Source organism: Micropterus salmoides, unplaced genomic scaffold, assembly GCF_014851395.1.
Source record: "Micropterus salmoides isolate LMB-PRFRI ecotype aquatic unplaced genomic scaffold, ASM1485139v1 Ms_hic_scaffold_19, whole genome shotgun sequence".
NCBI lineage: Eukaryota > Metazoa > Chordata > Actinopteri > Centrarchiformes > Centrarchidae > Micropterus > Micropterus salmoides.
In genome coordinates, this window is record NW_024041039.1 from 8,755,716 (window position 1) to 8,774,436 (window position 18,721).

The window sequence follows — 18,721 nt, forward strand, 5'->3', positions numbered from 1 at the left end:
TATTTTTGTTATTTGGGTGAAGTGACCTTCTAATTGCAAAACAATCCAACCTGAGCACTTTCATGTGACCCACCACACCATTAATCCACACTCAGTTTCACATTCTTCCAAAATTAGTTGATTAAAGGAATTTATGGCATCATATTATAAATAAACATATTGCTTGATTATTTAAACATTTTATATTGAATCTTTAAATGCTGACACATTTCACACATATTTTGGGGAAAGATTCCTAAAATACAATATTCAAAATCTCTAGAGCATCCAGTCTGTGAAAGTATTACCATTTTGTCAACTGAGCACTTAAATTAACTCACTTTACAAAACAACAAAAAAACAAAACAAATTTAAAGTTTGCACTATCAATCACTTTGTAAGAGCAGGCGTCATGTCATCTCTTTCAGAATACAACCGAATTATAAAACAGTAGAGTGTTTATGCGTTAAAACATTGTAGCTAAACGTTTTGACAGTCAAATGGGTCAAACTGATGCACTTACCTCCATCCTAACTCTATTAGGCTGGAGAGACTGTCAAAAGTTTGGGAAGCCTGAATAAATGATCCCCAGTCAGATTTACACGCAAACACTCAGGGGGAGGCTCGGAGCTGGCGACACGCCCTGCACTGAATTGTGTTATAAATAAGCTTTAACTTAATTGCATTCCCCCAACTGGGAGGAACAAACGCAGGGCCAGCATATTTATTGCCACACTCAACCTGTGCGTGAGTTAATGTGTGTGTGCATGTGTGTGTGTGTGTGTGTGTGTGTGTGTGTGTGTGTGTGTGTTTGTGCGTGTGTGCGTGTGTGCTTGTGTGTTAAGTTAGCTAAGATAAGAATAGTCCTTATGAATCTTCCAGGACTGTATGTCTCTGGATGTGTTAGGACCGTTGTGAGACAGTCTTTGTTTAAGTGTTTGTGTGTTAACAAACTGATCTCAGATGATCAGAATCAGAATCAGTTTTATTGCCAGGTATGTGTACACATATGAGGAATCTGACATTGCTCACGATGTGCTTACTTATACAATAATACCATAACACAATAATAAAATAATAATAAAATAAAATCAGACACAAACTACAGAACAGACAACACTAATATACAGACTATGAACAAAACAATATGGACATTTTGACAAATAGTATAGTGATCAGAGTGCAAAGGATGCAAGAGTAAACTATTCTCATTATGTACATGTTGAAGGTGGATATGATATACAGGTACACATACACATACATGCATACATGTACACATGTACACAGTGTGATGGAACATAGTGCAAAGGATGCTAGAAAAAATAATTAAGACCTATGACCTTATGACCTGAGGTAGGTGTATTGGTATACAGTATATACAATATGACATAGTATGAACAGCACTGAAATAGAGAATGGTGAATAAATAAATAATAAGTGGAAACCAGTAAACAGGTGCTGATTAGAGACAGTGAGTGAGATGATAGCGGAGGGAAAGATGTTGGAAGTACAGAAAACAATTTCATGCCATGTTATGGGCAGTAATCGCTACTAAGGATGCATTCACTCTACCACAGAGGCCAGGTTTTTAGCCACGCTAAAAGTGTGACTCTATGGATAGCAATGTCACTCAACAACTGTATGATGGGTTAACACAAAATGTGGTACAGATATCCATGGTAACTACAGTAAGAAATCCTAATGACTTGTGACTTGTGGTTTTTCATATAGCACCACCAGCAGGTCAAAGTTTCAGTGAAAAAATATTAATATTTACAACATGGACTGCCACAAAATTGCCCAATTTTGGTAGAGACATTCATGGTCCCTAAAAATGAATTAATGAACTTTCATTTTTAGGGACCATGAAGAACTTTACATCTATTGCTATCATCAGGTCAAAATTGTAATTTTCCCAATACTTTATGACCGAACAAAGATAATGATATTCCCATCAGCCTCAGCTGTACGCTTCTTTCTGTTTATGGCTAATTAGCAAATGTTCGCATGCTAAACTAAGATGTTAAACATTAAAGAGATGGTCTTATGCTCATTTTCAGGTTCAAAATCTTATTTAGGGGTTGTACCAGAACAGGTTTACATGGTTTAATTTTCAAAAAACACCACCATTTTTTTCATACTGCACATTGCTGCAGCTCCTCTTTTCACCCTGTGTTGAAGGCTTCGTTTTAGTTATGGAGTGATACATCTTGTCTCTAAATGTTACGAGTTGCACATGCGCAGTTCCTAGTTAAGGACTACTAGCCAATCAGAAACAGAGAAGGGCAGGTCAGCAAAAAGCCGGTAATAGCCAATCAGAAGCAGAGAGAATCAAACACAGCTTTGTTTCAGCTGTTCATGTTGCTGACCAGCTTGGCTGGCGCAAGAGTTTCAGAGTGGTGAGTTATTAATCTGTAACAAAAGTGTCTTTCATCCATAAAGTTTTAACTGAGCTCTGTCTCTACATCACAGTAAAAACTTTATGTCCATTGACTGCCTGGAGGGTAGCTAGTGTTTGCAAGGGAGAGGAGGTGTGTGCTGCAGTTCTGTGTTTTTCCACTGGTGTTTTTGAGGGTGTGTCGGAGTAGCCTCTTGGCGAGCGTTATATGAGGCGCATTTAGGTTTCTTCCCTGTGACATCACAAGGATGAGAGGGAAGCGGTTGTTTGCATGCTGAGGTTAGCATTTAGCTCAATGTACGGCTGTGCCTAAGTACAGTCTTACAGAGCCACTAGCATTTGGTTAAAACTGAAAATGTTGTTTTAGCAGCATTTATATTGCTATATTTAGAACCTGCTTCGCTATGGAAAAAGCTGTGGTTAAAATTATTTAAAGCCCCCCTCCAGTGTATTTTGACATTTCTATGATATTTCATATTTTTCTGAGTCATTTCCTTACAATATTGATTGCCCACATAGTTTGCCAAATATTTTTTGACAAATGGCTTAATTTTGTGCTCAAAGTTGCAAAAGTTGCTTAGTTATTAAAACTGGGTTGTGACGCATGACTATAGTAATTCCATTAATCATAAGTCATTCTCCAAGCTTGCGCAGGCGCACTGTCACATCTGGTTAAAAAAACCGTCACGCCGTCATGCCTCGTTAAGTCAGAGCATCAAACCAATAAACATCATTGTGAGCTAGCTAACCAATTTATCATGTAATTTACTTAGGTATGTCTCTCTGTCTGATTGTCTTTCTATTTTAGTTAGCTAAGTTAACTTAGTTGTAGTTAGCCAGGTGTAGTTAGCTAGCATAGTTATTGCAGAAAGTTAGCTAACCGAGTTTTTAGTTTCCTCCTCTTGGTTTAGTGTGCTGTTCATTTTCATTATGGCATTTGTGCGTGCGGTGTTGGAGGACAGATGACAGAAAACGCATAGCACTTTCACCTGCCACCGTCTTATATACAGTCTGCAGCATGCCATTTTACCAGTGCATCGGGGGAGGCACCTACCACACCCCCGCGGTAAAGTAAGTGCACCATAAAACGTAATGGGAGTCATCATGTGCAGTGCGTAACAAGACCATCGACTGTATGATTGATAACAGCTGATACGTGCACATTAGTTTCTATCATGGGTAAGTAATAGCTACTCCTGCCAGACAGTAAAGTGTACTAAACTTTACAGTGTAGTGATGTTAACACAGCATATCGTTAGTGAACACTCCAGCCAGTCAGTTTTTGGTTGTCATGGTAATGTATTACGTCTGACTTTTTTTTTGTTTGTTTGTTTGTTTGTTTTATTTGGATCCCCATTAGCTTCAGCATAAGCTAAAAGCTATTCTTCCTGGGGTCCTACAATCTTCCATGTGACAATACAGTTTGTTACACCGACTATTAACCACACCCCCATTCTCTGTTTGAGAAAGAACGTTAACCAAAAACGGCAGTTAAAACTGGCTGGAGGGGCTTTAAATACTGTTTAAATAATGCTTATATGTGACTTATGTCTACAGAATATTCAATTATCAACAAATGTTACCTTGATGTCTGCAAGTCACTAAATCAGTATTTTCTGGGACAAGATGAACATGCGTTACATGTTACTTGTACAACTGTTTTTATGATTCCTTGTCTGCAAAAATCTCACACTTCATAGGCTCACAAAACCAAAACTGTCCAGAAAAATGGAGCCACGTATGAGTTACTTTTGTTTACAAGCCCTTGTTCACTTTTAACTAGACGTAAACTGTAATGAAGCAAATGCGAAAATACTACAAAATAAACTTCACCACATTACAAAAGAAAACAAAGTGTGATTGCACCCTGAGGCACTGTAAAAATACAAAGACACATTCCAATTATTGAGAGAACAGAAACTATGAGGCTTGCATGAATAAAACAATAGAAGCACAGCATCGAATATGATTAGCTGAGCTTGAGATGACTCTGGTTGTGTGTGAGAGCTGGCTGCAGGGTGGTAAGGTAAACCTCGTGGGTCTATTCCAGGGTGTCTAGAAAAGTGCTGGCAGGCGGAAAAGCTGAGTGGTCGGCAGGATGAGGATCAGCGTGGACATGTGTTCTGTCAGTCATGAAGCCCAAAGGGGTGACAGCTACATATCCAAGTGATATTAAGGAAATAGGTTGGGTAAGGACCCTTCAAGAGCTGTAGGAAGTAGGGTAGATAGCACAGGAAAGGGGACATCCCTGTATCTTATCATGAGCATACAGCCCCCTATGTGATGCTGTATATAAAAATATAAGGCAGGTTTACAAGCACAGGAGTGTCATGCTCATTCAGGCGTGACCACAGTGGCAATTACTTTAGCTGATTCTGGTCTGTCCGCTGCACACCACTCATTTGTTTATGAATCCATCAGCGCCTAGTTAAACATTCCTCTCTCCAGGGATGGAGCTTCTCCACCTAACAGCTGTGCTATCTTCACTGGGTCAAAGGAAACCGAAGCCTGCAACCTTCAGACATTTCATATTCTCAGCAGCAAACTCGCTCACACAATTTTTTTTTGTGGCTAGTTCTGACTTTTCTAAAATGTTTTGTGTTTTTCACCACTTCACACCTCTAAAACTTAAATATGAAAAGAAAAACGAAGTCTTATGTTGATTAGTCTAACAAATAATCAACATATTAAGAGATAAAAATCAATCGTAAGTAACTGTTAGATGCAGCGCTGCTCCCATGTCTACGCTAAGGCTGTAACCTGTGATGATGGGTCACAAGTAGGCTCAAGCCAAAAAGGTAGAGGGCGTCTGCTCTCTACCACCCCAAATGTGTACCTGTTAGCCTAACCTAACCTATTACGAAGCACTCTTTAAATTGAGAGTCACTTTATAGCTTTGACCGCCATGAAGTGTACTTTTGAGAAGCTCATGGTGGCTAGCTGAGGTTCATCTCCATTAGCTCGGAGCAGAAGCACTGCCACTAAGAAACTATTAAACTTCATCCTTCGTGCTGAGAAGTATTGTCTGGCTAAGAATTGGAGTGGTGTGTTCCAGAGCTCCAGATTAGGACTGTAATAAATTTCCACTCTGGTTGATAACAATGGGCACAATGTGTGTCAAAAGAGATTGAGAGTCAATGCCTCGTAAAACAGGGGGCGAGAGAAAGGAAGAGCATGAGAGCTCAAGAACTATGTGGTCTAATTGTCCTTAAGGGTATCAAAAAAAAGCCCTTGCCCTTTAGACAGGGAGCACAGTCTGCCCTCATTAAGTTGTCGCAATTAACACTGAATTAGCAGGAAAACTGTTGTGCCAAGTGTGTGTGTGTGTGTGTGTGTCCTTCTGTTATTTCAACATCAATGCAAAATGGAAATAAACGTAACATTTCCATTGTCAATTTCCATACACGGCAGAGTAGGAATATGAATGTGAAGGGAATGTAGGCAAATAAATTCTGTATTTTCCATGTTTTGAGCGTGAAAACGACCCTGAGGAGAGCTTTCAAGGCAGCGGAAGAAACATCATTGTAATTATGCCTTTAGTGAATATTCTACACATTTATCCCTTTAGTTTTGTGTTTGGAAATGTTCTCATGAATCTTCTGGTATGCTTCTGGATGAAGCTGTCACTTCTACTGCTCCTCTTTGTCTTTTTTATGAATGCACACAGAATCTAATTCATCATTATCCGAGTATCATTATGGAAATTTCTTGAGATTTGTTGGAATTCCGGAAAAAGCAGTGCCATTTCTACAAAAGATCCAGAAGTCTCTGAAGGGGAAAGGAAATATTTTCATATTAATACTCAAACGTGTTCATGCATATGAACAATTTTCATTGTTTTAACCGCTCAACTGAATAATGTCCTGTATGTTTTGAGAAATCATATAACATTTATCAATACTCTGTAGCGAGTACATTAATCAACACTGACTACGTAAGTTTAGTTTAATATCCACAATATGTCTTGTGCTGTCCCTTTGCAGTAAAATTCCCATCTTGTTAGTTTGTTCCCTGTGTGTTAGTGTGGATATAAAACTGCACATTGTCAATATGACTGAACATATGTCAACAAGACCATTTCCTTGACATTTATTGCACAGACGGTGATTTTGACATGTATTAACTAGTTATCATATTCTTTTTTGTAAGCACACAGCCTCTCCTTTGCACTGTCACTGAAAATGTCTCAGTTTACATTTACATCTGATTTAAAAGCAACAGTATGATTTTAGTTGTTGCTAAAAAGGATCAAAGGTCAGGCATTATGACCACTGACCTGGCACTTATAACCTCAGTCTTTCAAACTAACAATTCATCTACATGCAGACAGTGTTTTGATTAAATATTAAATCTTCTTGTTAGTGTAATGTGTTGTTTTTGTGTTATTAGGAAGAGTCTGGGGAAGTGGGATGGTGTGGGGTGTAGGCGAGGCTTAGTTTGTCCTTGTCGTCTGCACTGTTAAAGGAAAACTTATAAATGGTGTCTTATCTAACTCTCTGCAACAAAGTGAGTAAGAATATTTCCCAAAATGTTACACTATTCTTTAATGCACTTATTAATTAAACATGCACTCTGATTCTAATTCCCGATTGCTAAAGTTATCAGTTCGGTGTCACTATTTTTCAATTTATGAAATGTATGATGAGGAAATTTAAGTCCCTAGTTGTCTATGAAATATTCTGAAGCAATAATTATTTGGCCATTTGGCCAAATGGTTTGATTCTTCTCCCAGATCACTACTGGCATTTATCAATTCACAGCACATCGGAGCGGTGCTGTACGCACCGCTCCAATGTGGGAGAACTCTAACTCGCAGCACGATGCACAACACAATGAACAGATCGATAGACCAGCATTCCCTCACAATGCCAACAACATCACAGCAGCCTCATGATGATAGTCTTTCTCCACATTTCTCCCCTCTACTCCTCCGGCAGCCTTCAGGCGCGGCCCATAAAGCATCTCTCACATAAATCAAGCAAAACCCTGAGAGCTCAGCAGGCCCCAAGAGCATGCTGATCACCCCGACACTCATTCCCCTGCCGCCGGTCTCCTGGGCTGCCTCAGCCCTTAGGAACCCTCACCCTGGAGCACAGACCCTGCCAGTGAGCCACAGCACACTGAAAGGGTCTTGATTGGTGGGGGAAGGGGATGTCACAGACACATGTCACTTTGATTTAGTGCCTGCAGACCAATGTGTGAGATGCAAGCGAATGCAAGCTGTGAAAAAACAAAATCAATATCTCTCAAGAGGCGCGGTTCTGTATCTGTATCCCAGAGCACTGCCTTACATGCATGGGACAAAGGGCTGCAGTGTGATACAGTACATGGCGCCGATGCCATTTGTACTACAGTACAGTATGTTGCTATTATTGCAACACTGCCAAATATGCCCACTCAGTTGTAAGCCTATGTGTTTTTGCAGTACACAGATGGTACAGCTGACAAGGCTACATAACATACACAATTTACATAAAACATCACTATTACTCATTGATGCTTACCACCAAACTGCAAGCTTCTGCAAGCATGGCTGCCCCCAGAAGGAATCAAAGCTTCAGGCTTGTCACTCATTATGATACACGCTGCCTACTCACCTAAAAGACTGCCATGCACTGATTACTACAAGGGCCTGATCCTGGCCTTTGACATTTGTTGTTGTAATTTTCTCTCTCTCTCTTTGTTATCCTGTTCCTATTCTTCCATACTGTTTGCTTTCAATTGTAGCAGACATAACAGAGAAACAATGAAAAAAAAGAGAGCAAAAATCCAGATTTCGACCAAACAAAAGCAGCAGGGATTAAAGAAGCAAGGGGAGGGGGGTTACTTAAGGACTTCCTGTTTCTACAGTTGTGTGACGAATCCTAAAGTTGAATCCCTATTGCATGCGACACGCACAGGATTGCGCTCTGATGAGAGCAAAATCTCTTGACAGGAAAAAAGGGGGATACAGAATGCATGCTCTGATGAGAGTGAATGCTGTCTAACCTTGTCAAGAAAAAAACATTTAAATCACGGAGTGATGAGTGCAAACAGCACATGAATAGGTTATCAAAGTAATTTCTAAATTAAATTATGTCAAATGGCATAGCAGACAACATCTTTGTACCAAAGGAAGACTGCTGAATAGCTTTGAAGCTAGCTATGATATCATATATGCTGTAGCTATCATGTTTTGACAGGTTAATCACCATCAAACTGCAATTGAAAAACAAAACACACAAATCAATGGGATGCAAAAACAAGCACACAAAGAAAATAACTAATTATTAATAAGTAATAATAATAAAATAATTATTACTCCTAAATGGGATTCATTTTCAATAACCTTGGTTGATTAAAAATCAGGCAATAGCCAAAAATAAATCACCAACAATACATTATTGAAGAGCAACTGCCCCAAAACCATGAGAAAAAAGGGTTGCTGTCTTACCAGGTCTCATCATTTTTGAACTCAAGCTCTCCATAGGTGTCTTCAAAGTCCTCCCCTCCTCCTTTGGCGAGTCCATCCACGGTGCGATAAGGCACAATGACTGTCCCCCTTGCTCCAGAAGTTCTTAGCACTTTCACTTCCATAATACGAATGCTCTCACTTACGTGCACTAAGTTGCTCTCAAAGGTGAAGATGCCTGAATGATCATCATCCAGAATGGTCACAGTGGCAACACTGGGGGAACCTAGAATAGCCTTTGGGTATGGCAGACTGTTGGCGGACAGCACCTCATCCTCAGTCTCCAGGACACGCAGATTACTGAGCCGCACAAAAAAGTGCTCGTCCTCCTCAAAGATGTCGTCATCTATGATGCCAATGCTTATTTCCTTGAACATCTCTCCTGGTTTGAACACTACTGTACCCTCTGTGAACTCGTAATCAGCCCCAGCGTTAGCCGAGCCATCCTCTGTCTTATAATCCACGTAGATCGTCTTGTTGATGTCGCCACCCTTTCTGGTGATGGTCAGAATGGCGGCTCCACAGTTCTCGAGACACTGATAGACAGCAGGCTCAAATGCAATTCGAGACACATACTCTTCTGGTTCCTCCACATGCACCTCCTGCACGCTAATGCTCTTCTTCGCCTGCTCTGCGACGTGCTTCTTCAGGATATTTCCTGCGCCTGTCATCATGCGTGTAGCTTGGATCCGGTAGAAGGCACGGCTCTTTTGCTGGTGCGAGAGAGCATAGTAGTTGGCCATCTCGACCAGCTGATCCAACTCTTTCTCTGGGTGCTTCTGCTTCAGGTCTTTCAAGATGCGGATCATATCACGCCGGGACTCGTCCACCTCTTTGCTCTCGATCAAACCAATAAGGTTGCTTGCCGCACCTCCATCCATGAAGTGAGAGTTGACCATCTTGCCATCCATCTCAATCCCCTTGGAGCGCTCAGTCTCCGTCTCGATGATTACACCCCTGTGCTTATCTGTGCGATACTTCTTGTGCATGAACTTGTAGAAGAGCAGTCGTCTGTCGGCGACCCAGGCAAGGAGTACACATATGGGGAAGAAGGCCAATGTGAGTAGACCCTCCCAGACCTGGACTACATTAGGAGAAAACACAGCCAGAATCATGTAGAGCCAGATGTAAGCAAAGATGCTCCAGCCTGCAGTGACAAAGAACACTCTGAGGTGTTTGACCTTGCGTACCTCTCCTTGGGGAATGACAGACACACAGAGGCCAATGATGACAAACATGTTGAAGGCTGCACTGCCAACAATTGTGGCAGGTCCGAGCTCACCAGATTTGAATCCATGACCACAAACCTCAATTACAGAGAGCAGAATCTCAGGGGCGGATGAGCCCAAGGCCATGAGGGTGAGGTTTGAGACTGTTTCATTCCACACCCGGATCGTGGTGGTGGTTGTTTCACCATTCGGCTTTTTGATGACAATTTCCTTCTCCTGGGAGGTGATGACCTCAATGGCTGCCATGAATCGGTCTGCAATGATGGACACTCCAAGAAACATGTAGATCATTGCCACAAAATACACAATGACCCGTGCGATCTTGTCTCCCATGGAGGGATCCTCGGGATACCAGATGGGCAGGATAATCCCTGCATGACACTTGGAGTTTCCTGTGCAGGTTGCATTGCTGGGGCTAAGTAGAGGGCTCGGAGTGGTCCGGGCCTCTGTACAAAGGAAGGCTACAGCCACAGAGACCAGCCCCAACCAAAGCAAGGCTGACGACCCTGGCTTTACAGGCCTTGAACCCTCCATGCACCCTCCTTCGTCTCAAGGGTCCTTACCACACTGACAGTCCCTCTGGGATCCAGCACTGGGCTGTGCTTTTTCTCCACCCACCACCTAAACACAACAGACAGAAACAAAAGCCATTATGTAGATGTTATAGTATACCTGTATTACAAGACACAAAGAGTTTACTCTCATATGATAGAAACAACGTTCAGACAGAAACAGCAGTGGTAAAACAATCATGTTACTTTGTTACTTTTTACTAGATAGATAAATGCATCTATTGCTACATAAATCTTTATTGTACTTACTTAATGCATTAAGTATTACATTTTCTGATGGCTTTCTAATGGCTCCATTTATTAGTCACACACAATAATGAAATAATTAATGTAATCACATAATAGAATGGTAGTCCAACCTTAGGTTACCTCCATATTTTTTTTTTAAATCCCCAAGTTTGAGGAGTAGTAGTAGTACAAGTTTGTAAGACTGTGTATTTGCATTTCACAGGGAGAAACACACACTGTGTCTGAAGCAAGAAAAGAATTTCTCCATTTTATATGACTGTGAGAATTCAAATTATCCTACTATCCTTCTGAAAGACCAATGAGTTTCTGCCTCCTTCTTTACAAACAGCATAGTCAGGAGACCTTTATGTTATCTATGAGAGGCGGGCTGGAAAACGCTTCCCCATGCTTAGAGGTCTGTAAACCACTATGTGAACATTGTAGATAACATTAGTTTAATAAAATCATTGCCTGTGGGCTCATTTCCAATCATAAAGTTTATTTTCAGTTTAGATGTGGATATGTGCGCCCAATAATGTGGATTTGAGCGTGATTGTTTGAAATCTCAGGGGTAATACACAGCTCTGAACCAAACAGCTCGCTCAGCAGGCGTGAAATGTTGCCAAACTAAGCACTGTCCAAAATGTCGCATTGGCAAAAAATAGCAGAGAGGAGGCAGGAGAACGTCAAGAGGCAAACTGAAACAAAGGGTACAGATGTCCCGTCCAAATTCATTACATACTGAGCCCTAAATGCACACTTACCACTTCCGCAAGAGAAAGCATCATCACAATAACAATGCAGACGTTGTCCGAATTCATAAAAGCTCAGGCTAAGCATCTTACTTGACTTGACAATTCTTTTGATGCAAACAGCTGAGGCCAGAGGCAATGGGAGCATGAAGAACAGTTAACCACCACAAACTTAGAAGATGTGAGCTGCTGTAAGACATTACACGGGGGATTTATTATAGAGGCTCTCTTCTCAGAGGAACTTGTGATTATTTAGTAGTTCAGGAGGATGGGTGGGGCCCCTCTGCAGCCTCCACCACACCTTTGGGCCCCTGAGACACAGGCTGTTTAGTCTGAATTAAAATTATCTCTGCAGAAAGATACAGACTATTTAAGTTAATCTTTCTGTCCTGAATTCACTGGAGGATTGCAATTTTTTATTACTCCCATACTTGTTTCCCTTTCCTTTTGTTGAGCTAAATGTCTTTCTACATTTTGCACTTAAAAGTACATTCTTGTGTTCTGATTCGTGGTTAAAGGGTTGATTACCTCTGGGGCCGTCCGCACTAAAATGTGTACAGTACGCACTCATGGCACTTTAAGGCACTTTGGATAAAAGCATCCGTTAAATGGCATATGTTATGCTGTGTAATGCAAATTTCTCATTTGATTTAACTTTTACGCAGTACACTGGATCTGACGACTTAAAATAACTCCAACTTTTTGAACTCCCAGGTGATATTTTTGGAAATTACATCTATCACCCAGACAGACCACTGGCCAGTTTGGATAGCTGACAAAATTTTCAGTGGAGGTGTGGGTAGTCAAACAGGAGCTGGCATATTTGAAGCACTCACACCAATTTAACACACCTTACACCTGAGCAGTGTCAACTAATGTCTGCAAAAAAACTGGCAAACTTTCAATCAGCGTCTTCTGTGCAAACTCAGGCATGGGCAAAACCAATTAATCTATTCTAGAATAAATTATTTCTAATATTTCTAATTTAATGGTTCCTAGATACACATAATTGCCTCACTGGCAGTATCATTATGATGTGTTTTGAGGTATCAGTAACATTCAGAAAGTGCTTTATTTAGAGGTGGATAAAATGGAGGATATCTCAGTTTGAAATTCCTCAGATGTTAAAAAAAGATTTTGATTGCAGAGAACCACACTGATCTGGAGGATAGAGAAGGATGACAGCAAACAGCAGCAGAAGTGGAAGACAAGGAGCTTAAATTTAACTAAATCAGCAGAGCCATTTATATGGACAGCGCTGAGCACAAACAAAAACAACAGGGAAATAAGTGATAAAACTGTACCTTAATGAGAGAAAAGTTTAATCTGAAAACTAGATTTAGGGTTAGGGTCAGCTGTTTGGACTTTGTAGCAGTTTGAAAGTTTAACACAGAAACTCACCTTAAGAGTCAACTTTTAGTAATGAAGAAAATTTGCACAATATCCTGTAAATTACTTTTATTTGAAAATACAAAACAATTACAGCAGGGATACATTTTTGAAGCCACTGGGAAACTAAGGGAAGTGCATCTTCCTGTTTTAGAGTTACTGCTGACCTGCTACCTTCTCCCTGTCTTTTTTATTGCTTGGTGGCTAGCTGGGGTGGATGGGAAGAAACTGCAATGAGGCAGAAATAAAACTAAAGAGCCTTTCAGTATGTTACAACCTAGGGACGGGAATGATTAAATGACTGGTTAACTTAAGGTGATATACAAGAGGAGGTATCCTAAATCCAAAGTGTCAAGAGTCAAAATGTACTGGCATATTTTATACTAAAATTAAGACTTAATTAACATTAACTTTGAGTTGTGTTTCTGTACACCTGAATGTAAATCTAATATTGATTCTTCTAATTTTGGTCTTCACCAACTCCTATGGCAAATATCTGGCTCTGTAGTGGCTTAATTCTCCTTTATGTTCACCAGATAGCTAGTTAACTTTTGTCTTCTGACTGTTTGGTGCTGGAAATGTAATGTAGAGTCAGTTTTCAGAGCTTTTCCCCTAAAACAGCTGCCTGCCACATCCAAATAGGACACCATGTGAGAGTGATCCAAAACAGTAAGATGAAGGCCAGAATATCAAAACAATGAGCTTTCATCACTACAAACACCTCTTTCACATACACATACGTCATGTGATACATTAATATAAAAATACAGATTACAGCAGCTTTAAATGAGTTGAAAGTTCTAATCCTTCTAACACTTCCCAGTGATTTCCAGCAGCTTCAGTGCAGACATTTGAAGACTCTTGTGTCTCCATGTGTGAATGTGTGTTATTTTGTTGACTGAAAGGATGGCTGTGATGAAAAAGAGTAAATGTGTTCAGTCAGCCTATACCTGGATAAACATAGGTACAACAAAATGGCACAGAAGCCAAGCCACGAGCCATATACCCATAAATCTAAGAGCAAACTATCAGAGTGAAACAGAGAATTTTAAAGGCCATACAGTAAGACTGGGCAGTCAATTGCCTGCTAACTACCTCTTGCCTTGTCCCATTAGACATTTCACAAGCTGAATAAAATCATGCTCAGAAAGATTATGTTGTAATTGTAAATACATTCCAGGTCTTCCAAAAGAAACAGTAGATACTATCCTAAGTAGTAGTTTTAATAATTTTAAAATATGTGACAAAATATTCCATGTGCTTGTAGAAATGCATTTCTCACCCTTGAATTTCACCTCAGTATGGCCCTCATATTGCTACTATCACCACTACTTCCGCTATTTCTACTGTAAATCGACTGTTAAAATCCACTCTTGCAAAATGCAATGCACTTTCACCCTAAGTCAGTTGTGGTGTGGAACGCTGGACACTTCTCACCCTCAATGGTCACCATCTTGGATAGGTAGCGGAAGGGGAGGGACCACCAACGTATTTTCAAAATTGTGAAGATGGCAGCTGAGTAAGCTGCAGAGGTCGTGATAGCACACACAAGCAAGTAAAAGTACGTTTTTATTCATTTTTAATAAAGTATGATTGAAGTCAAGTAAAAAAAAACAAGCTGGCAGATATTTTGGCGGGTGACAATCACTGACAAATGTTGACGATAAGGATATGACTCTGTATAATTTGCCATTAACAAGAAACAGCGGTCAAATGTTGTGATTGTCATTTCCGGTAAGTGAACAGCGGCCGTGCTTGATCTAAGACAACACTACCCTGTCGAAATTAACGCACAACGTAAGTAAGTAGATAGTCTACACAGTACGGTGTACTAACAGAAGTATCTGAATAGAGTTCTCAGTGCTTTGAGTCCGGAGCACCTCATCCTCTTGCCAGTTTGCTTGATGGCATATGACAGCTTTAACTTATTGTGGAAAATAGTGATGGGGCACTGAATTTGAAGAATTCACATTCATTCACAAATGAGAAAAAAGTTTTTCTGGGGTGAGGTGTAGGTATATGCTTGGCCTGGCAGATCTGCTCAACGCCTCACTGATTACTGTACAAAAACACACAACTTTTCTAACTATTTACTGATTTTGGTGAAACTGGATCATATTTTATGGAGTTTCTAAATAGACAGACACCTTTCTAACTTTCTAACTAACTTTTCATCACCACTGAAAAAGGACTTTCTGCAAGACAAACTCCAAAAAGTTGAAGAGTAGTCCTGAGCAGAGTAGCGTCGCAGAGCTGGACCTTTCTCCACACTTCGTTTTTATCCTGTGCCAGTGCTGGAGGAAGCACTATCACCAGAGTGGGTGGATGGGCGCGTCCCTGTACTTCATGGGCATGCTGTCCCTGGAGCAGATTATGAGCAGATGACCATATAAGGACATCCCTGACAATCTGATGTCAGCTTGGCATTATAAAAATTATTTAAATTATAATAATTTATGACATTATTTAAAAATTTGGCAATGTTTAGTATGAACATACGACAGTGTAACAGTTATTACATATCAGAAAATAAGGGAAAGCACAATAGGTCCCTTTAACAAAAACTTAACATTATAAAAAATGTAATATATCCAATAGGGATGGAATAATTGATCAAATGATTGAGAAATCCTTTAAGAGACCCAACACATAGTCTTAAGCAATAATGTAAAGCTTAATAAAATAATTACATTTAAGCACTCTTCAGGTATATGACCCCACAAGGATTTTGTATTTGAATCATTGATTTTCTATCACAACACAAACTACATTAGGCAATGTCAAGTGATGGACAGTAAACGATTCCATTGTTTTATGTGTACCAACATTAGAGCCATGACATCAAAATTAGGAGCTACAAAAAACAATTTGCATACTAATTACTGTTTTAAGGATTGTATTTTGCATTGTGAATGTAGGGGTGAACAGTCTAATCAAGACTGTTCAGCAGCCACCAAAAAGGTTGTTCACAAAAACTTCACAGGAATTTAAGAGCCATATTTCAACTGACATCTAAATTAAGAGTGGAGACATATTCCAGTTAAATCCAACACTGACCTCTTCAACCAGAAATAGTTGAGAATTAACCCACTGCATTTACACAACTTTTAACATATATTTTTTTTAAATATACAGAAGTGGAAGAGCATAATATCTTAATTAAAACCTCAATAGTTATCATTATGACTACTGAGAATGTCATGCAGTATTATTATAAAGTTTATAAAAAATCATATTTCAGTCATGTAAAAATATTATGACAGTAAAAATCCTTAAATATATCTAGTTTCATATGTCAGTATTGATATTATGTATGTATGTGATATTAAATGTATTAATACACAGTATTTAGGGTGGACCAATAGAAAACCACTACCAGAAGGGGGCTGCCCTAATTTTTAAGGAAATACCTGTTCAATTATTCTTATACTGAAACTACAAGTATTTTGTAACAACTTTCAAAATGAAAAAAACAAGGTTAAAACAATACCATCATCATCATCAGGGGATAGTAATACTCTCATTTAAACCTAAACGGATTCACTTCCTTTATGGTTAGGATCTTTAAAGCAGTTTTGCCCCAATGAGAGGGAATCACTATAGCAAAATTAAGAATTATAGAAAATGTGCTCAAATTAACTGAATAACTGAGTGAATAAAAAGTTTACAGACTTTTGTTTTCAGAACCTCCAAGAAACCAGCTGGGCAACATTTCATGACTAGTATCTCACAGATTTATCAGTCTAGAGCTGAAATGATTAGTCCATTATTGGATTAGTTGATCAACAGAAAATGAATCGCTACTATATTGATAGTTCATAAATTCATCATTTTTTAAGGAGAAATACCAAAAATGCTCTGATTTCAGCTTGTCAAATGTGAATATTGGTTATAAAATAATACTGGTTGTCTTCTGGTATTAAACTAAATATCTTGTATTATAGACTGCTGGTCAGACAAAACAAGCGATTTATTATGTCAACATTGCACTTTAAAATACTGGACCAAACAATTAATCAGTAAAATAATCGGACAGATAATTGAAGCCCTAATCAGTCTAATTCTGGATGACTTGCACGTCTAAGATAGTGGATTTTAGTGAGAAAAGCACACATTAACGTTTGATATCGTGCATCTTTAAGTGATCATGCACACCCTTCCATATTACCGGACTGATGCGTGCAGCCTTATGGCTGAGACAGTTGCTGAGAGCAGATCGGCTGTTCGCTCACAGATCCTCTTCCCTTTTCCTATTTTGGGAAGAGGGTCTTGTTTAATTTGAGATGCGCGTAAACATGGACTCAGCAGGCACTCGGAGAGCCTCAGCTGTTGCTGATTAATCATCATCAGGCAGTTTCGCTTACTATACCGATGTCACCTGAGGGGGGAATCCCTGCTGGAGCGCCCATAGGCCCATACGACAACTTATAGGGTGCGTAAAGGCCTACCTGTAAAGATGCACAGAGAATATACGAGCGTATATAATCGCATTTCTGAAACTAAATAGTCATTACTTTGATCCAGGTGTTCAGCCAATCAGCAGCAGGACGAGCTCGGCAGACTGTTACAACCGGTATCCGATAGTTGCGTTGACAGACGCCAATTTATTGTAATGGCACACCCATTAGACAATATCACGAATCCATTTCAGTCCGGTGCAATGGATCATATCTGCCCAGTGATGAGGAGCAATGGGAACAGATAGAGGGGTTAAAGCCCGGGCAGAATGAATCGCTCCAGAGTAAGGGACCACATCCAGCTCACATCAGTTACCGACTGTATTTGCAGCTACATGGATCTTGAAATGCATCTAATATGGTTTCTATAATCTGTCACATATTGTCACGAATAGCTGTTTATCATGGTGTGCCGGGTTGCATTGGTCATTAACGCACGGATTATTTAATATCACTGAGTTTGCATCATGCGTTATTCATTATAGGCTAACATACCTGGATTTGTATTCCGGGGAGTTTATGTAGAGACTGCGAAATAGCTCCTGTCCAACCCCTTTATTATTGTTTTGCCGTTCAGATCAGCCTGCCAACAGTCTCAGAATAATTTCGCTGTTTGGATCTCTTGGGTCAAACGTGCTCCTCGGTCCAAAATCCCCCGGTGCAGCCACTGTGTCGTCCTCATGTAGGGAGAGGCAGGTCCCCAACCTACACGGTGTTGGCGATTGGATCAAACCGGCCAGAGGTGATCGCCTTTCGTCCTCTCCTGCCTTGGCGCCCTCCTCCACAGATCCTCCCTGTCTGACGGACTGACCGGGTCGCAAAGCTGTCAATGACGAGGGAGGAGGAGGCGCGGGGGGGGGGGGGGGAGTCGGTATTTTAGTATATGAGATGGATCTCCAGAGTCCGTCCGCACGGCTCTCCTTCCTCAATTCAAGCCGTGAATCAGCGCTCTCCTCCTCCCCCTCTCTTCGCTGCGATAGCGCAGGAAATCTATGATGTCGCTCTTGTATGTAGGCACTGCCGGAAAGCTCCTCTTTGCAGGCTGTCTTCTCCACAGAAACAGCACAATTTATTTTAAACAGTGTCTTACATTAGAAACGCGCTCGGCTGTGCACGCCGGTGTTTAAGTTGCCAGGGCTGTCTGCTGGACCTCGCTCACCACCGGAATGAGATGTGTCTCCTGAGCGCTGACTGCAAGTCAGTTTCTGGTGCTTCATCTATAAATTGTCATCCTCAGATAATTCATATTAGGCGTATTCTCACTCG

The 18,721-nt window shown here is 40.3% G+C and overlaps 1 protein-coding gene across 5 annotated transcripts in view; it reads right to left on the reverse strand.

The window, feature by feature from the left end:
• slc8a3 (solute carrier family 8 member 3) overlaps positions 1 to 18,721 on the reverse strand; it is a 114,859-nt gene extending 96,138 nt beyond the window's left edge. For 2 of the 5 annotated variants that reach the window (XR_005445600.1, XM_038728706.1), the window contains exons 1-2: positions 17,951 to 18,721; positions 8,811 to 10,678 (exon numbers count right to left, since the gene is read on the reverse strand). Coding sequence is in view for 4 of the 5 variants with exons in the window: in XM_038728706.1 (XP_038584634.1) it covers positions 8,811 to 10,591 (1,781 nt within the window). In the remaining variant the exon portion in view is untranslated. Of the gene's footprint in view, positions 1 to 8,810; positions 10,679 to 17,950 lie in introns of those variants that run through there. The other 3 variants (XM_038728708.1, XM_038728707.1, XM_038728709.1) reach the window with 2 other exon arrangements.